The sequence below is a fragment of the Rissa tridactyla genome, chromosome 7 (assembly GCF_028500815.1).
Source record: "Rissa tridactyla isolate bRisTri1 chromosome 7, bRisTri1.patW.cur.20221130, whole genome shotgun sequence".
Classification (NCBI taxonomy): Eukaryota; Metazoa; Chordata; class Aves; order Charadriiformes; family Laridae; genus Rissa; species Rissa tridactyla.
The window spans coordinates 53996565-54012799 of NC_071472.1; the positions used below are offsets into that span (position 1 = coordinate 53996565).

The 16235-nt window shown below is 41.3% G+C and overlaps 1 protein-coding gene across 6 annotated transcripts; it reads right to left on the bottom strand.

Annotated features, from left to right (window-relative positions):
* Positions 1-138: 138 nt before the first annotated feature.
* KCTD7 (potassium channel tetramerization domain containing 7) lies at positions 139-15993 on the bottom strand. 6 transcript variants are annotated; one of them, XM_054208059.1, is made up of 8 exons: positions 15690-15993; positions 13815-13935; positions 11212-11404; positions 10241-10410; positions 8414-8592; positions 7532-7904; positions 4794-4920; positions 139-2951 (listed from the first exon to the last, which is right to left on the bottom strand). In XM_054208059.1, coding segments are annotated over exons 3-7 (867 nt in total). In that variant the 5' UTR covers positions 11356-11404; positions 13815-13935; positions 15690-15993; the 3' UTR covers positions 139-2951; positions 4794-4919. The 6 variants fall into 6 exon arrangements, with proteins under 6 accessions (XP_054064034.1, XP_054064032.1, XP_054064029.1 ...); XM_054208057.1 differs by having other exon boundaries at positions 139-1822; positions 2019-2951; positions 4794-7904; positions 15690-15991; XM_054208055.1 differs by having other exon boundaries at positions 140-2225; positions 2696-2951; positions 4794-7904; positions 15690-15991.
* Between the last annotated feature and the right edge of the window lie 242 nt (positions 15994-16235).

The following is a 16235-nucleotide window of genomic DNA, read 5'->3' on the forward strand; positions in this document are numbered from 1 at the left end:
CCCCATCCCTCATCTCCCCTCGGACACGCCGCGCCAGCCCCCAACCGCTCCGGTTTTGCCTCAGACACAGGCGGCTGCCGTCGGCGCTCGGGGCGCCTTAGTGCTGGCAGCAGCAGAGAGAGAAATAGCTACCGCGATTTAAAACTTATTCCTCTTTCCCTTCGTTTTTACACACTGCTGTCGTATGCTGGTTTCGATGTCTCTTCCCCCCGCCCCAGCCCAACGCAGACATTCAGCTGTGAAAGCAGGGATCGCTTCGGCAAGGCTTTATTTTAGTTACTGCAGAAAGAAGAGGGAAATATGTCCGACCCAACAGCCGGGTAAGAGGAGGCTGAGGGGAGATATTATGGCTCTCTACAATTCCCTGAAAAGAAGGTGTAGCCAGGGGGGGTCTGACTCTTCTCCCAAGTAAGAAGCGATAGGACAAGAGGAAACGGCCTCAAGTTGTGCCAGAGGAGGTTTAGGATGGATATTAGGAAAAATTTCTTCCCCGAAAGGGTTGTTAAACACTGGAACAGGCTGCCCAGGGGAGTGGTGGAATCACCATCCCTGGAGATACTTAAAAGCTGGGCAGACGTGGTGCTGAGCAACACGTTTTAGTGGTGGCTTTGGCAGCGTTGGGTTAATGGTTGGACTCAGTGATCTGAGAGCTCCTTTCCAACCTCAACAGTTCTGTGATTCTAAATCCAGAAATGTATCTTTCTTTTTGAGCGTTGCACAAGCAGGCTCAGCCACAGCCCGTCCCTGGGCTGCTCGCGGAGGGACAGAAGCAGAACTGAAACGAGGTGGTACCGGTCGGTGTCCCGAAGGAGATGGCAGCCGCTGCGTCAGTGCCATCTGCGAAGGAAACGACGATGAGCGAGTGAGCGGCTGCTGCCGTTAAACGAAGCCCGGGACGGAGACTGGTGTATTTTATTTTCATTTGCAGTCGTGCAAAGCAAACTCCAACGACAGGGGGTGTGAAGAAGGGGGTGCAGTGGCTGCAGACCAGATTAGCCAGATTCCAGCAGTTTTCAGTATTACATCCTTTTATTGCACAACACAAACTTTATATCCACATTTGTCTTCTATGTATTTTAAATAAAAAACTTAACTATGTATTACCTTAACTGAGAAGCGAAACATAGTAAGAAATAATACACTGCAATATCCACAGTATTAAACATCACAACTTACTTAAAATAAAACACATTTGGAGATAATTCCAAACCCTGATCGTTAACATCCAGGCTGGATTTTCAAAGGCATTACGGGTTACAATGCATAGACACATACAATTTATAATTCAGCAAAACAAAATCCATTTATAAAAGTCACAGTGAAAGTGTAGGTAAACTTATACTAAGCTCGTGTAAGTAAAAGGAGTAAGAACTGCTGTTCTGGAAAGCAGTTTCCAGTTAAGACGACTATATACAGAAGACAGTAACAGACATAATTACCCTCTGAAATCTAGCTTATTTGCAGAAAGATAATGAAAGACTGGAGGTTTTTTCTGTTTGTGAAATGGAATTATGTTTCCGTAGCCCAAAACGCAGAACTATCCTGGGTCCTCTCTGCTGTGACTGAACAACCTAAAAACAATTCACAACCATTTATAACGAAAGAGATCAATACAGCTCCAGGGTTCAGTAACACCCATCATAACTTAAAGCCAGTGGGGTTTATAAATCATCCAGAATAAAGTAGTTATTAAATGAAGAAACTGAAAGAAATACCATGTCCCAGAGATTTGTGGTGAGTTAAGAGACCATCTTTCCGCATTCCTCGCTTTGAAGTCTTCTCTTACCTACCAGGCAGTTGCGTCCCAAACTTGATTACTCTGCTTCGCCATGCAGAAAAGAAAGATCCAACGCATAAGCTGTGGCATAAAGGCCCTCAGACCTCTAAATAATGATGCTGAAATTCAAATAGTGTGAGCCCTGCAGCCACCTCACCCCTCACTGCTGCATTTCCCAGCGCAGTCCACGGCCGCTGGATTTTCCCACTGAATTCGATAAATCACAACACAACACACTTACACAGAAAACGGATGAACGCAGTCGAGCTGAGCTGGGCTAACTGGATCCTCACATAAACAGTGATGAACGTTCCTCTGCCTCACCCAGCACAGGGCTGGAAATAAAACGGGAAAAACACTCTGCAGTGCCAACAATTGGCTCTGACAGGAGACTTTCCCTGCTGGCACTTCCATCATCTTCCTCATCGTGTCCCCTCTCCCGGGTCATCTATAAACAAGAATGAGCAGTGAGAATAAAGCTGGGAAGGAAGGCTCCCAGGGGTTGCAAATGCCAAATGAAGCTCGAACATCATGAACTTTTAAGTATATGAGTAATTATTTTTTTTAAGAAAAAAAAGCGAAGAGATGAGAGATCCTGCACTCATCCTTCAGCTCATAGCAAGCAGCAAACAAGGCCCTCAAAGCCCAAAATCCAGGTGTTTAGCCTGAAGACATATTACTATGAAACAGATGGAAGCCCTTAAAAGAAGTAAGGGTTTACATTTCTTAACAGTCTTTAGAAAAAAATACAGCAGAAGAGTGAAATTAAAGTGATTATGCTATAAATAAGTTTTTTTAATTAATTTATGCAGGTATTTTTGTCAGTTATAAGATTTTCATTGATTCTTTAGCAACTATCAGTCACCATATTGTAATATTAAAACAATCCCTTTAGTTTAAAGCAGGCTAAGTATTCACCTTGCAAACAGATGTGAGGGTGCAGCAGAGAGAAGTAAAACATTTCCTGCCCCTGGAGTTGTACATCTTAAAGGTCAGAGGAAGGGGTGAGGATTCCAAGGGGGAATCCAGTCAGAGTCATGGTCTCACTGTGAATCTTCAGGCTGGACACCTCATCTCCTTACGCCTCTTACGCTTCATCTAGCAAACGGAGATGTGGGGGCGTGTGGCTCAGGATCTCACCGAAGTTCTCCTTCAGAGCCAGTGAGGATTGTCCCTGGGGAAATACACTGCAGAACTAATTCCCTCCCGCTTTCATTTTTGCACAAACCAGCACATGCCCAATGCACAGGAGAGACTTGAAATAGGCTGTATTCAGTTCTGGGGGCAGAGATCTGCAACCTCGCTCGGCTTCAGGTTTCACGAGGAAAACATAGATACACCGAGAACCATAAAGAAAAGGACTGGGCAACCTCTCTGTCTTTCACAATGCAGATGTTGGAACAGTCTGGCACAACACAGATTAAGGTTTAACAAAGCTATCGTTTAGAACAGTTTGAAATATCAAGACCCTTCTGATTTGCTGGGAATTTAACCATGACTTCAGCGAAGGCCAGATTACGCGCTTATGCAAATCAGTACGTTTCTCATATGACAGAAGTCTTTGCCTTTTGCCTTCAAGGACTTGTGCCAGCCAGACCCAACCCCTGACTGCTTTGTCTCACTGCTGAAGCGACAGGCAGCCAAGCGGAGCAGAAGAACGGAGATGGCAATTGGATTAACATGGACCGATTCCCTTAATGGACTCATTGAGAATCAAGGAAGATTCTTGATTTTCCTGTAACTCTAATAGCCATTACTTTTTCATATATTGAACACCTCTGGGATCAGTGATTTTACAAAATGGGGGTAGGGGATATCTAAGGCATAAGCAGGCTTATCAGAAAACCAATGTTTAACTCAACCCTTAACTCTCGTTCTAGGTTCAGGAAAGAATATTACACAACGGAACGACAAGAACAAAACCTCAAAAATATCCACATCAACAAATTCAAGTATTTGCATATATTACATCGTGAGGTGTCTCCCAGACAGACTTCCTGAACTTAAAAAAAATCCATCTAAAGGGGCGTATGCAGAACTTTCTGCTGCAATAACTTACTGCTTTTGCTATTCAGATAACGAAGACCTGGAAACCCCCAAAACAAACCAAAGAACCCACAACCCTCATCAATGCAGAAATTGATCCCTAATTATAAGTTTGGGTTAAAATCAGCTTTAAAAAAAGAATAATCCAGCAGTCTCAGAAGAAAACACGCACCACGAGGACAAGCAAGAATCTACTAATGGCTCAAAGGTTTCCCAGATCAAAGACACACCTTCACTCTCCTCCAAGGAGGATGGAGGTTCAGCAATGAGTATTTCTGATAACTATGTTATGTTTTTGTTCAGACACACAGCAACCTAAAAAAAAAAGGTAACAATTCTACTTTTGAAATAACTATCCCTCAACTGTCCCACTATTACCCCCAGTAGTCATAAAAAACAGAGTAATCGCTGCAATCCAGATATGCAATCTGTGCTTTGAAAACACTTGAGACTTCTTATTTAGGAAAAAAAAAATAAATTGATTCTAACACATGTGTTCCTGTATATCAATTCGGAACCGAAAACGGCATGTATCCTGTCTCAGAACACGAAATAAACAATGTATTTCCTTCATATTGAATGAGCTAAATGGACTGACCTGCATTGTCCTTTTAATGATCTGCAAACATGATATTCATAGCGACATTATATTGACGACCTGAGACCCGTGACTGCACGGCCAATTTGTCTACAGCGTCAGCTCGCAAACACAGAGTATTTGGGAGTGTGGGGGTGGAAAAGCAGCTATGTAAATGATCAAGTGGCAAAAAAGCTACACAGAAGTATAGAGAAACAGGTAAATATGTTCTAGCAAACCTCTAGCCTAGCCAGATACAAAGAAAAGTCCTAAAGTAAAGAAAAAAAAGCAGTATTACATAGGCATTTAGTTTAATTAGACATTTATAAAGCACTCATGATATACAAAAACATCGATCATCTTAAACATGGATTTAATAGATCAGCTACTCACATTTTTGTTGCAAACGCAGAATTTCAAAAATTACGCTATACGCCAAGAAAAGATAAGTCAATAATGTTATATAAACCAGTTATTAGATTATACTCCCCTGACATCCGCCTGCACAACTCTTCTGTTTCTGTCAAAAAACGAATACATATTAGGCAATATCATCTAAATCATTGTAAACAAAGACTGCTTAAAACAAGTGTAATCAATAACAATATTGTTAACTTGCACAAATCACAACACAGAATGTATGTGTTTAATGAAAGCATGTTGGCTCGAATCCGTGTTTTCTTTTTCAATATTGCACTTAATGTTTGCTGTCTTCTGGAGGATTTGAAGGATGAAAGCTTCAGTTAAGATGCAACTGATGCAGACCAAGATTTTACTTTTTATCTTTTTGGTTAGACAGTCTTCCTTACTTATTTACGCACTAAACCGGAAAAAGTTATAAAATATCAGTGTGTGCATATTAAGAAATAGCAAACATGATCGAAACAGGAATTTTGTCATTATAGCTTCTCTAAAATAACAATGGAAAAATTCTTAGAGCCAAACCAAAAATCATACTGTTAAATCAGACTGTGTTCCATTTCTGCAAGTAGTGCTGAAATTCAAACCAGAGTTACGTCCCATTTAAATACAAATACAGGAAGGAGCAAAGAAACACCGAATAACCCAGTAAAACTGCAATTCTCATTGTAGTCTCTAAATAAACTGATGCTGAAAATCCTGAACTTACATGTCTGAAGTGTACAGGCAGCCAAAACTTTGTAAGCCTCAGCTTTAAGATCTTACATAATTTTATTAGAAATTGTAGTTTGCAGTTTAAGATTCCCTGGGAAAAAAAATGAAGCCGGCAGAGTAGTGAAGAAACCATGCAAGCTTCCTCTTAATTTAGGGATACTTTACTAGTCTCAGTTTGCCTCAATTTTGGGTTGTCAAACACCAGCAGAACAACTCTGTGTAACACATAGGCCAATATTTAAGAAGACAATTTAAAATAACTTAAAATAAGATCCAAATGTACATAATTTCCTCCTTCCCTCCATTTCAAAATTTAAGCTCTGGACTCAAAACTCAGCACTTGACAATGACCCTCTGTCAGTAAACATTTGAAAAGAGATCATTAGAGCTATATGGCCCCACCTCAGAGAGACAATTTACTAAAAATTCCTAAATTAAATACATAGAAGTGTGACAACGCAAACAATTTGCCTCTTTTTCGCAAGACAATTTGATCGTAAAGTCCTTGAATTATTCTAAAAATTACCTCAGGTAACGGAGAATTTTGATCATTGCGATTAACAGGTTTCTTAAGTGTTTTGGTCAACAGTTTAATTAAGCAATATTCTTGGATTAACCAATCCAATGGAATGCAATATGCAAACATTTACTTTCCCTCTCTCTTTAGGATTATTTTGAGGCCACTTCAAGTGGGGTCTTTTTGAAAAATACTCAAGTTTTCTGTACCTCACAAAAGAGTAACATCTTCAGATGTTTAGATCTACCTTTCAGTTTTAGACATGAAGTAATTCAATTTCGGGATGTGGTTATTAATGTCAGAAGTGCAATAATAACCTTCTGAAAAGAACATGATTCTGCAATGGCTGCCTCTTTCAGTGCGGAAAGAAATTTACTACCCAGGTATACTGGTTTATAATTGGAGAAGTATTTGAATATGAAGGTTGAAAATTCTTTTTCCTGATACTATGCCAGGAAGGGTCAAGAAGAATGTTAAAAATGAGATTTAGTTGTCTGAAGGTGAGGTGAAAGAAGCACTTGTCTAGTATCATCATTTGACTCTAACTCTAGAACAAAGTTTAGTATCACAGAATGTAAAAAGAGTTAGTAATAAAATAATGTACATTTAATATTCCTCTTACTTCTGCTAATAGGAACATACATATAGGGGTTTTTTGTTTACCAAAAGCCTTTGTAAAGGACCTGATTCTATAGAGCTTCTTTTTTTGTAGATACTGTAAACATTTAGAATTTCTAAGGCTAAAAACAGGCACAAGTCTTCCATGAACAGTTATTATTCCTAAAAGCATTAAGGAATATATTCCAAATCTGCTATTCCTTTTTATAACAATGGAAATAATTGAAATATAACATTATAATTCACAATGCAGATTCTTAATTAAAAAAGAAATATAGCTTAATTGTGACAACAATTAATAATATATAGGGAATACTCCTATTTTTTTTTTTTTTAAATTATCTATTACATCAAAATTACATTTCCAGAATCTCTGTGCTGGGTGTTACTCAATTTTATAAAGTGGTAAGTTTAAGTAGTGACTAAAACATTTCTAAGTGGGTAAAATTCAACCACGTTACGTCAGCATTATTAGCCCCCGGCTTTATAATAATGCGTGTGAGATCTGCAATATCTGCTTTGCAGACTACGATACTAAAGCCACATGGTAGGTGGCACCTTTTCAAAGACGTTAGACGCTCCTCTCCATCATTTCCATGAGGTGATTTTGTTTTGTGCCTCGTTAAGGTACCTGAGCCAACAGTCTTGTTGCAGGCTGGTTTTTCAAGATTTCAGAGGTTTTTCAACCTCTGTAACAGGTTCCCTTTTGCTGAGCAGCTAAGCGTTAGCCAACACTTCAGCAGACTGATTCCAATATATGTTAGCAGCAATGCATTTCCAGAGACACGTTGCAAAAATATTAAAAGCAATTGTCGTCTAGAAGTCCTTTTATCCCTGCACCGGTCTGGATAAAATAACTCACCACCAAGTAATCTTGAATTCATAGATAGGACGCTTGCAGTAATAGTGATTTATCAGGTGTTTATCACACACCCCGATACACTGATGATCCACAGTTATCCCTCTATCAGACAGGTCTGTCACAATACAGTGCAGAAGATCATAGACATCAGCTACAGCCTCCCAGGGGCCAAAAGATACATCTACTTCGCAATGATGTTCAAACAGCTTTGTCTCACTTTCACTCCTTTCAAAACGTAACGAATTGAAATGTGGGCATTCGTAGGGAGTGATGGGCATCTCTTCTTTGAAGACACAGACCTTCAATTTTGCAAATCTTGCTTTTCTCTGCATAGCTCGAAGCTTTGCTATTTCGATTATCCGTTCCAAATGATCTAAAACAAAAAAAGTTGAAAATAACTATGAAGCACCTAGTAAGAGAAAACAAATGCAATTATTTAATGTGAAAAATATTACTTCAGCACTTAACAAGTTATTCTTAACATAATATTACCAGCAACGGGAAGTATCTAGATATATAGTAATTAAATCAGTCTCAGTTATCTTGTGACTTAGTGTCTTACTATATGCCTAAATTTATTCAATTGCAGTTCCTAACGGAACAAATGCAGAGGGAGAAAATCCTTCTCATTTAATAATATGCCTTGCATGTTGTGGCCTAGATCTTGCTCCCTTTTAAGACAGCACAAAAATCCACATCCTTGGGTACAGCAGGAACAAATCTGACACAGAGACCTCGAAGATCTAACGAGCACGAAAGGTACATTAAAAACTTCTCAAATACAACGGAAATAGTTTGATTGCTGAAAGCAGGTCTGAAAGCACTGTGTATACTACTTGAATCACCCTAGAAGCAGCAGTCAATACTACTTTGTTTATTTACCTTTGTAATATGGCATTAGGCCCAGGAAAGCTTGTCTAACTTTTTCTCCTTTAAGAGGCTGGATATCCTCTAGATTGTCGAGCAATGGTCCTATGGAATAATACTGTGCTTCCTTGTAAACTGACCTCACTCGCTCTCTTGGTGGCAGGTCACCAGATCGCAGAAAGTTAAGTATGTCTCTAAAAAAAGGGCAAAAATACTATTAAGTAACAAGCTTCTACCAGAACTGCCACAGGTGAGAAAGGAGAGAAAAGGCTGGATATTCATTGTTTATACTATTGAGATAGAAATCCTTACATTTAGACAGTAACTGAAATAACCGTGAGTCATATTTCCAACATATGTTTTTAAAGGCATTTGCCATGTTCAGGTTTCCAAGTCATCATTTCACATTCTGCTTCTGTTAACGTCAAAATTCACTCAAAACACCCCATCATATTTTAAGGAAAAAGTTCAAGGCGGAGTAACCGCCTAAAATAGAAGAGGGGACAGTATTTCATGGGAAAGAGATTGTAGTCACTGTATTTCAAATTTAGGTCTGTGACAAAATAATCATTTCCATTTTCCTGGAGAATCATATGCGTGGACATTTCATCCCACACAGAACCAGGATTCTAGCTGAATACAGCGTCCTTTTGCAAAGGAGACATTCTCTTCACAGGATCAGGGCCATATACACTTGTAATAATAATAGAGAGAACATTTCCTCATAGTTCTTAAACAGCTAAGTGACCAGATTTTTAACAGGTAAAGAAATCACTTTATAAGCATTAAACAAGAAAACTATTATTGACCATATGAAATAAAACAAGCATTACTGCAATCTTCATTAGAATGTCAACAAATACAGCATGTGCTAACTTGGCTCTCTGTTCTAGCTACATTTTGAATTCAGATTGATAACATCACAAATTAATTGATTTTCCAACAAAGCGGCAGGCAATTCCAAATTGCCAAATGTAAAGAAACAATTATTTTCCAATAAATATAGTGGCTTAATCTATTTCTGTCCCAGATTATGGCACAATCCAAATGTGCTTTGGAAGTAATTCAACCCTTCTCTGTTGAAGAGGTTAAGTAAACGTCTACAAAGGAGAAACAAGAAATGTAAGTTAAACTGCAAAGTGTGCTTTGGGCAAAGACCTTAACCCATGAACATTAACCCATGAACACTGTTTACCTTTTCTACCAACCTCACACCAACTCAAACAGAATACTAGTAAAATCATGGTTAGTTTAATTAAAAATAAAAAAAAAGCTAAATACATAAGGAGGAATCCTGAAAGCGAAAGAATATGGCACTACCTGCAAAAATAATTAAAAAAATATTCTTTGAGCCTTGTGCTTTTTTACCAGTTACATTATATCCTGCTTAAACACTGAAAACATCGTACTTTCTAGATTTAAGAAACCCAGATGCATTCCCTCCCTCTTTATCATACATACTGTAATATCAATTAAAAAACAGTGTTGTACAAAAGAGCCTCCTATGAAAAGCAATGACAAATACATTCTTTTTTAAAACATCAAAACAACTTGATACCTTTAAAGGAGATACTCTAGAGACAACGCACAAATTCAAACATTACCTGTTTTTCTTTTCCCATTGTAAAACTTAGGCCCTTAAGAGTAAAACAAATAGTTTTTTAATTGAAGTACACTCCTCTCTTGAGATGTTTTGAAGGCATGGATGCCAGTCGGTCACATTTACCTACCACACAAATATGATTTAACTCTAAGGAAAAAAAGTTAAAACTTATTTTCCTTTAAAAATAATCTTTTTCAGTAACAAGTTTTAAAGCATACTACTGAGGACACTGTACCTACCCAAAGTAGGTTCCATCTCTGTCAATAAAGTATCTGCCTTCAGCATCTGTTGGAATATAGTGTCTTCCACTGAACATAGCCGCCAACATTGTGTCCTCATAACGTCGCAGTGTTGACAGTCTTGTTGTAAAATACATGCCTCCTACGTTTAGTGGAACAACTTCTGGAAACTGCAAAAGCAACCACATCATCAGAAATGAGCCTCTAGCCCTTTGCAGACATGTTCAGGCCAAACGGGTTACAACTTCCAGCAGACACAGCATACAATCTTTGCCACTCTGACTTAACTTGGTCCAACAAATCCTTCTTTCCTGGCCTGTTGCCTCAAGACAGTGAGGTTCAAGGGTTAAAAACCTGAATACTTTGGCTGGCTTCTGGGTGCAATCAGTGAATGTTTTAATTTTATTTGGAAACCTAAAAGAGCAGTAATCACTTAGCTTTAATACCAGATATTCATTAAAAGCGTGAATGCCTCCTCTCGGCTCTTTTGGGGACAGAAAAAACAAAACAAAACCAACCCTCCCTCCCCCTTCAACACAAACAAACAAGGTAGGAAATCTCAGGGCAAGGTTGGGACTTGCACTCAGATGCTACTCTGCTGGTTCCTTTACACTACACTACTATACACTGAAAAAAACAGTGGTTCTGTATTTACATTAGGTTTATAGCAGGCCTACCATCTTAGTATCACACTGTAAGATGCGTAATGTTAGTATCACACCTCAGCACCAGAACAACACTTCCTTGTTTTTGTAAAGTCCAAGCATGGATGGAAATTCTGAGTAACGCTGTCAAGCTACTGAAGTAAAATTCACGAGACTTAGTTTTATTCAACCATTCAGCTACCAATGGAAATGGAACTGGATATCCATAAATACTCCAACAAAGAAATCCTGAATTCTTTGGCACCTGAGCAGTACGTGCTGCAATAACTGGACGTTATCAGATGAACAGTACCAGAGAGCTCTTACCTGCTGAGGCAGCAGAGGTAGTGCTTGTCCTGCCTGGGTTGCAGTAGGAGTGGCTGGCTCTTGGAAATCATCCTCTGCATCTGAGCTCGACATGGCATCATCCGGGTTTCCACTCACTTTGTTCTGCCCCGTAACTACCACCATCCCTCTGGCTCTCGTAAGCAGGTCTGCTGGGTAGGCAGCCGTGGCAATGCTAAATGGGAAACAAGACCCAAATTACTTAGGCACTCTCCCCACCAGCTGCAGAAGATCACGTGGCAGGCAAGGCACGTAACTCCCCGGCTTTACACAGATCATTTACAATGGCATTGTTATTGCTGGGAAATGAATCACAGCGAGGATGACTATTGTGCTGAGAAACAAACTCAGGGAGGGCTGTCTCTGCAGGAATGCAGTTTGCAGAGCTGTACCAAGGTCCAACAGTCACAGAGCCCCTGCCAGTGGCTGGGTAAGAGACCGGCGTCCATTGGCTGTGCGGTACAGTGCGTGATTGGCTCCGCCACGCTTTTGCAGCAAAATGTCATTTGCTGGGTGAATTTGGGTGGCTGCTGTTCCACCCCATCCATCGCAATAGGCCATCTGGAGAAACGCATCCTGAAATGCAGGCTCTCATTGGCCGCGCGCGCTGTGCAACACCCCGCACTCCTGCTCCCGACCAAGCTCCCAGTCTGTCACCTTCAGCTGCAAAAGCGGCTCAGAGCCTGCTGTGCACAATGACAGGCACCATAAAGGCTCTCTGCTCAGTTCTAGCGTTTCCTGTCAAAGGAGAAAATTGAGCTTTCTAACCAGACAGAGAAAACAGACATTTTCCTGCCCACTGCATCGCATCACACTGTACACAAATGCACACATCGGATATGCATGTATTTAACTCCTCATACTATATTGTGCATTTACTGATTATTATCCATTTCCCTTCCTGCACAGAAAAAAATGCACAGCAACATCAACTACAATGCTTTCCCAGTCCATCTTCAACCAGAGGATGGGACAGACTAACAATAAGCTGCGTTATAAAAATAATAATCGAAAGTGCAGAGTAGGAAAGACTAGAAACCCTGCTGTTCTCTTTACACTGCATTTTTACGTGAAAAGTACCTCTGTTTCCAGGATTGCTCTGGTGTCTCCAGTGGCATCACAACATCCTAACAAAGAAACTGAACTACTGGAGGTTTTATCCAGCTCTCTAACCCTGCAAGGTGCTTGTCTCACATTGCTATACATTTTCAAAAAGAGAAGGAATATTTGCACAAGCACATCAGGTACATTTATTTACTGACTAAATAAATGTTTCATAAGGGCTGCTTCCAATCAAAATCAACAAGCAGAAATGACATAAAATTTTAATAGCCATGATTAATTATTCTGCCTTACTAATTCTGCTAATACAGTCATTATGCACATGGTCAGGCTATCTGTAATCTCAGCTCTTAAAGGAAACGCTGCAAGTTCAAAATGAACCCAGGCTGGAATGGCTCCTGGCCAAAACATACTCTTTAGAGAGCTAATCAGATCAAAACCTCCACACTCTGTGGGAGTGTACATAGTCTTCGTTCACCAAAATTTGGAGGTGAATTCCAGATCCTGTTAACAACCTAATAAACCTAGATAAGTAGGTACCGTGATGTTTCAAAAATTTATTTTTAAACTGCAGCTTATTAAGAGGTTTGTCTCAGCTCAAGACAGGTATTTAATTTCTCTTCTCTACAGTTCAAAAGATGGACTTTCACTTCATAATCATTTTTCCACCACAGTACAATGCATAAGGCAAGAAAACAAGGAAGGAAGGACTTCTCAATGTCCACACCCTATTAGCAATTTTAATATTTGTCCTGAAACAACATCTATTTTGACATCATAAATTATCAAAACAAGTCAACTATGCCTCACAGATAAAAAACATATACCCCGTAAATCAAAGATTGTTCTGGTGGGGTCTCCTTTAAGGAGGTAAAAAAATTACCATCAAGAAGCAGTTTGCAGAAGCTTAATTTATAAGATGTATAGTCAAAATTGAGTGTGAGGCTGTATTTACTGTCAATGTATTATTTATAATGCCATTACTTGAAACCAGTGCTTTGATTGCTGTATTTCCAGTTCTCTTAAGACTATTCAAAAGAACTCAAGACTGACCAAAACCGCATTCTTTAATTGTCCAAATTTTTCAAGAATGTCCCATAGCTTCCATGTAAATGGATCATATACTCTGAATAAACAAAATTCAGCTTCATTAAGCATATCAGAATCGCGGACCACAGAATGTGTTATGGGTAAGTTCATCCATTTGGCACTGTACCAAAAAGGCCCTCTTTCCCAGCAATAGAAGAAAAAGGAATTAAGGTTGAAGAAAAAGGAATTATTCTTCCTCTTTCATAATCCCCCTTCAATGTGACACCATGGTTTAGGAAAAAACATGAGAGAGAATAAGTTAATTATGTCACATTCATGAATAATAAGCTTCTTTTCTATTGGAATGTTCACACAAAGCAATCTCCTGGATAGTGACGTTTAGCGTATAAGATCTCAGCCCATAATTAGTCCAGGATTTCAAGAATAAGATTAATGGCAGTAAAATGAAGAGATTGATCATTGACACGTCTAACCTGTTTTTTGACGTTCATTAAAAGGTAACAGAAGTTCCTCTCTAGGTTTGCTTCACTTCCTGTTCATCCACAGAGACAGCGTAGTGAAACAGCAGTATGCTGACTGGAACACAGAGCCTTCCTGCAAGAAAAACATACGCTCATCACTGGTCAGTTTTCTGGCATACAATCTTCTGCATTTTGGTTTTCTGCATTTTGGTTCTCTTCGCTTCATGGGGAATATGCATCCATCTGAATACCCTTGCCACTTCAAGCATACGCAATAATTAACTAGGCACAAAAATATTTCTCTGTTAAATCTCACATTAAAGTTACAGGATTTGTTTTGATTATTTAAACTAAGTGCATCCATTTAATTTTCAAATACGTCTTAGGCCAGATCAACAGATAATTAATGAGAAAACATCACCAATCAGCAAAATTATTTCTAAATCAAATACTTAATTGAACCATACATCAGCACAATCCAGCTCTACCAGAAATACCTCCTTCCAGTTGACAAGCTGCTCCCTGTCATTTAAAAGGCAGAGATTACTTCCCGGAGCTTTGTTATCAACAGTTCAGATACTGTCTCACACACACACCCCAAAGCAAGCTTACTAAATGAAATGGACCTGCAAGTTTTGCTTCGTTCCCTAGAGAATGATGGCAACCCTAGAGCTGCATCGAGTTTTACTTGATGTTGAGATTCAAAAAAGCTTTTCAAGGCTCTGCTGTTCCCTCAACTTTTCCGTTTCCTTTTAAACAACTTTTCTTAAATACTTTCTAAGGTTACACCGGTGTTGGCAAAGGTACGCACCTATAAAAAAGTAACATAATGATTACATGGTTAAACTCTTTATTATCAAGGTACTGATGTATGAGTCCACCATAGGAGACCTACACAAACTACTATTCAAAACCAACTGATTGGAATGTGTTTGTTTTGGGGAAATACCAACCAGATTGCTAGGAAGGCCCTCCCTTTTCAAGAGAAACTGAGTCCCTGTGAGGACGCAGAATAAGACGTGACTTAGCAGTGTCTCTACCACAGCATTCTTCAAGAGACTCAGATGCATGAATAAAGCAGAAAAGATGGGACATCCAGTTAATTCTAATGAATCTGTGTCAGAATAGCGAAGAAACATCCTGAAAAAGGGCAGGGATCCCTGGGCTGCAGGTAAACTGTATTATACATTTGACTGTAAAATTCTGGACATACTCAGTGCCTCTAGTCATTAGCAAAGAACAACGCAGAGTATGATGAAGGGATAGCGTAACTCAACTTCTGCATCAGAGAGCAAAGACGTGCCATACGGGAGGATACGATGGGAAACCTCATCACCACAGTCACCTTCTCGGGTAGGAACAGGGCAGCGGGGAGGCCGAATGACCAGCAGATAACAGCCACCCGCTCTGTACTGCCTGGCAGCAACAACTTTTTTTTTTTTTTTTTTTTACACAGAATTTCACAGCACGGACAAGCTTTTATGAGCTCCAAGCTGCTTTCCAGTTTCACCACCGTGAAGCGTGGAGGCACCGCTGGGGCAGCACAGGCCCCCAAGGGAGATCGGAAACCGAGCCAGACGCATGGGTAAGCCAGGTGTCTGGCAAATTAAATATTAATTAGACAAATAAATATTAACTGCCACTTAGCACCCTTCTAGGGCCTTCTAAACAGCCTAAACGCTAACGGAGTTCACCAGAAAGCGCCTGCAGATGCGGGAGTTGTCTTTCTGTGGTGTGAGGGGGGCAGGCCGGGGTCCTGCCGCCACCTCGCCGGCGGCCCTGGGCCGGGCAGCGGCTCCCCTCAGCGGCCGCTGCAAACCGGTCTTCTCCGAGCGCTCCACCCACGCCCCCCGCTTCCCCCGGCCGCGGGGTTTTCCCGCCCCTCACCTGACAGGACGCCGGTGAACGGGCTCATGCCCCCTGCCGGGCCGCGGGGGAAGCGCCTGCCGCTGCCGCCGCGTCTGCCGCGCCCGGCCCGCCGCCGTGCCGCCCGCCAGCCGCCACATCTGCCGACGGAGGGAAAAAGGGCTGTGGCGGGGGGCGGCGCCCCGGCCGCCCAGGAGAGGAGCAGCGGGCCCGCCCGCCCTCACCGGCTGCCCGCTGCGGAGCGGCGGGGAGCGGGAGCGGCCGCCGCGCCCCCGCGTCACGTAGGGCCCATCCGGGTCCCGCGCGGGCGGGGCCGCGGAGCGGGACTGTCCCCTCACGGGGAGCGCTGCTGCGCCGCTCACACAGCCACGGCCGGGCCTTGGTTTGGGGTTTTTTTCCTCGTTTTTGCTCATCCGTGAGGGAAAACATCCCGTAACCCGTCGATTAATTACCGCTGCCGGTACCTCGCTGCCCTCCACCGGGGCCGGTCCCGGGACAAGGCGGCCCGTCCCGGGGGAAGGCGAGGGGCGGCACCGCCCGCCGCCGGCACTAGGGGATGCTGCGGGC

Coding starts and splice junctions, on each gene's coding strand:
- KCTD7 (XM_054208057.1), bottom strand. CDS start 11,355: ATGGTGGTAGTTACGGGGCAGAACAAAGTGAGTGGAAACCCGGATGAT. Junction 10,411..11,211: donor TACCTCTGCTGCCTCAGCAG/GTAAGAGCTCTC, acceptor TTGCTTTTGCAG/TTTCCAGAAGTTGTTCCACT. Junction 7,905..8,413: donor CCTAATGCCATATTACAAAG/GTAAATAAACAA, acceptor TTTTTGTTTTAG/ATCATTTGGAACGGATAATC.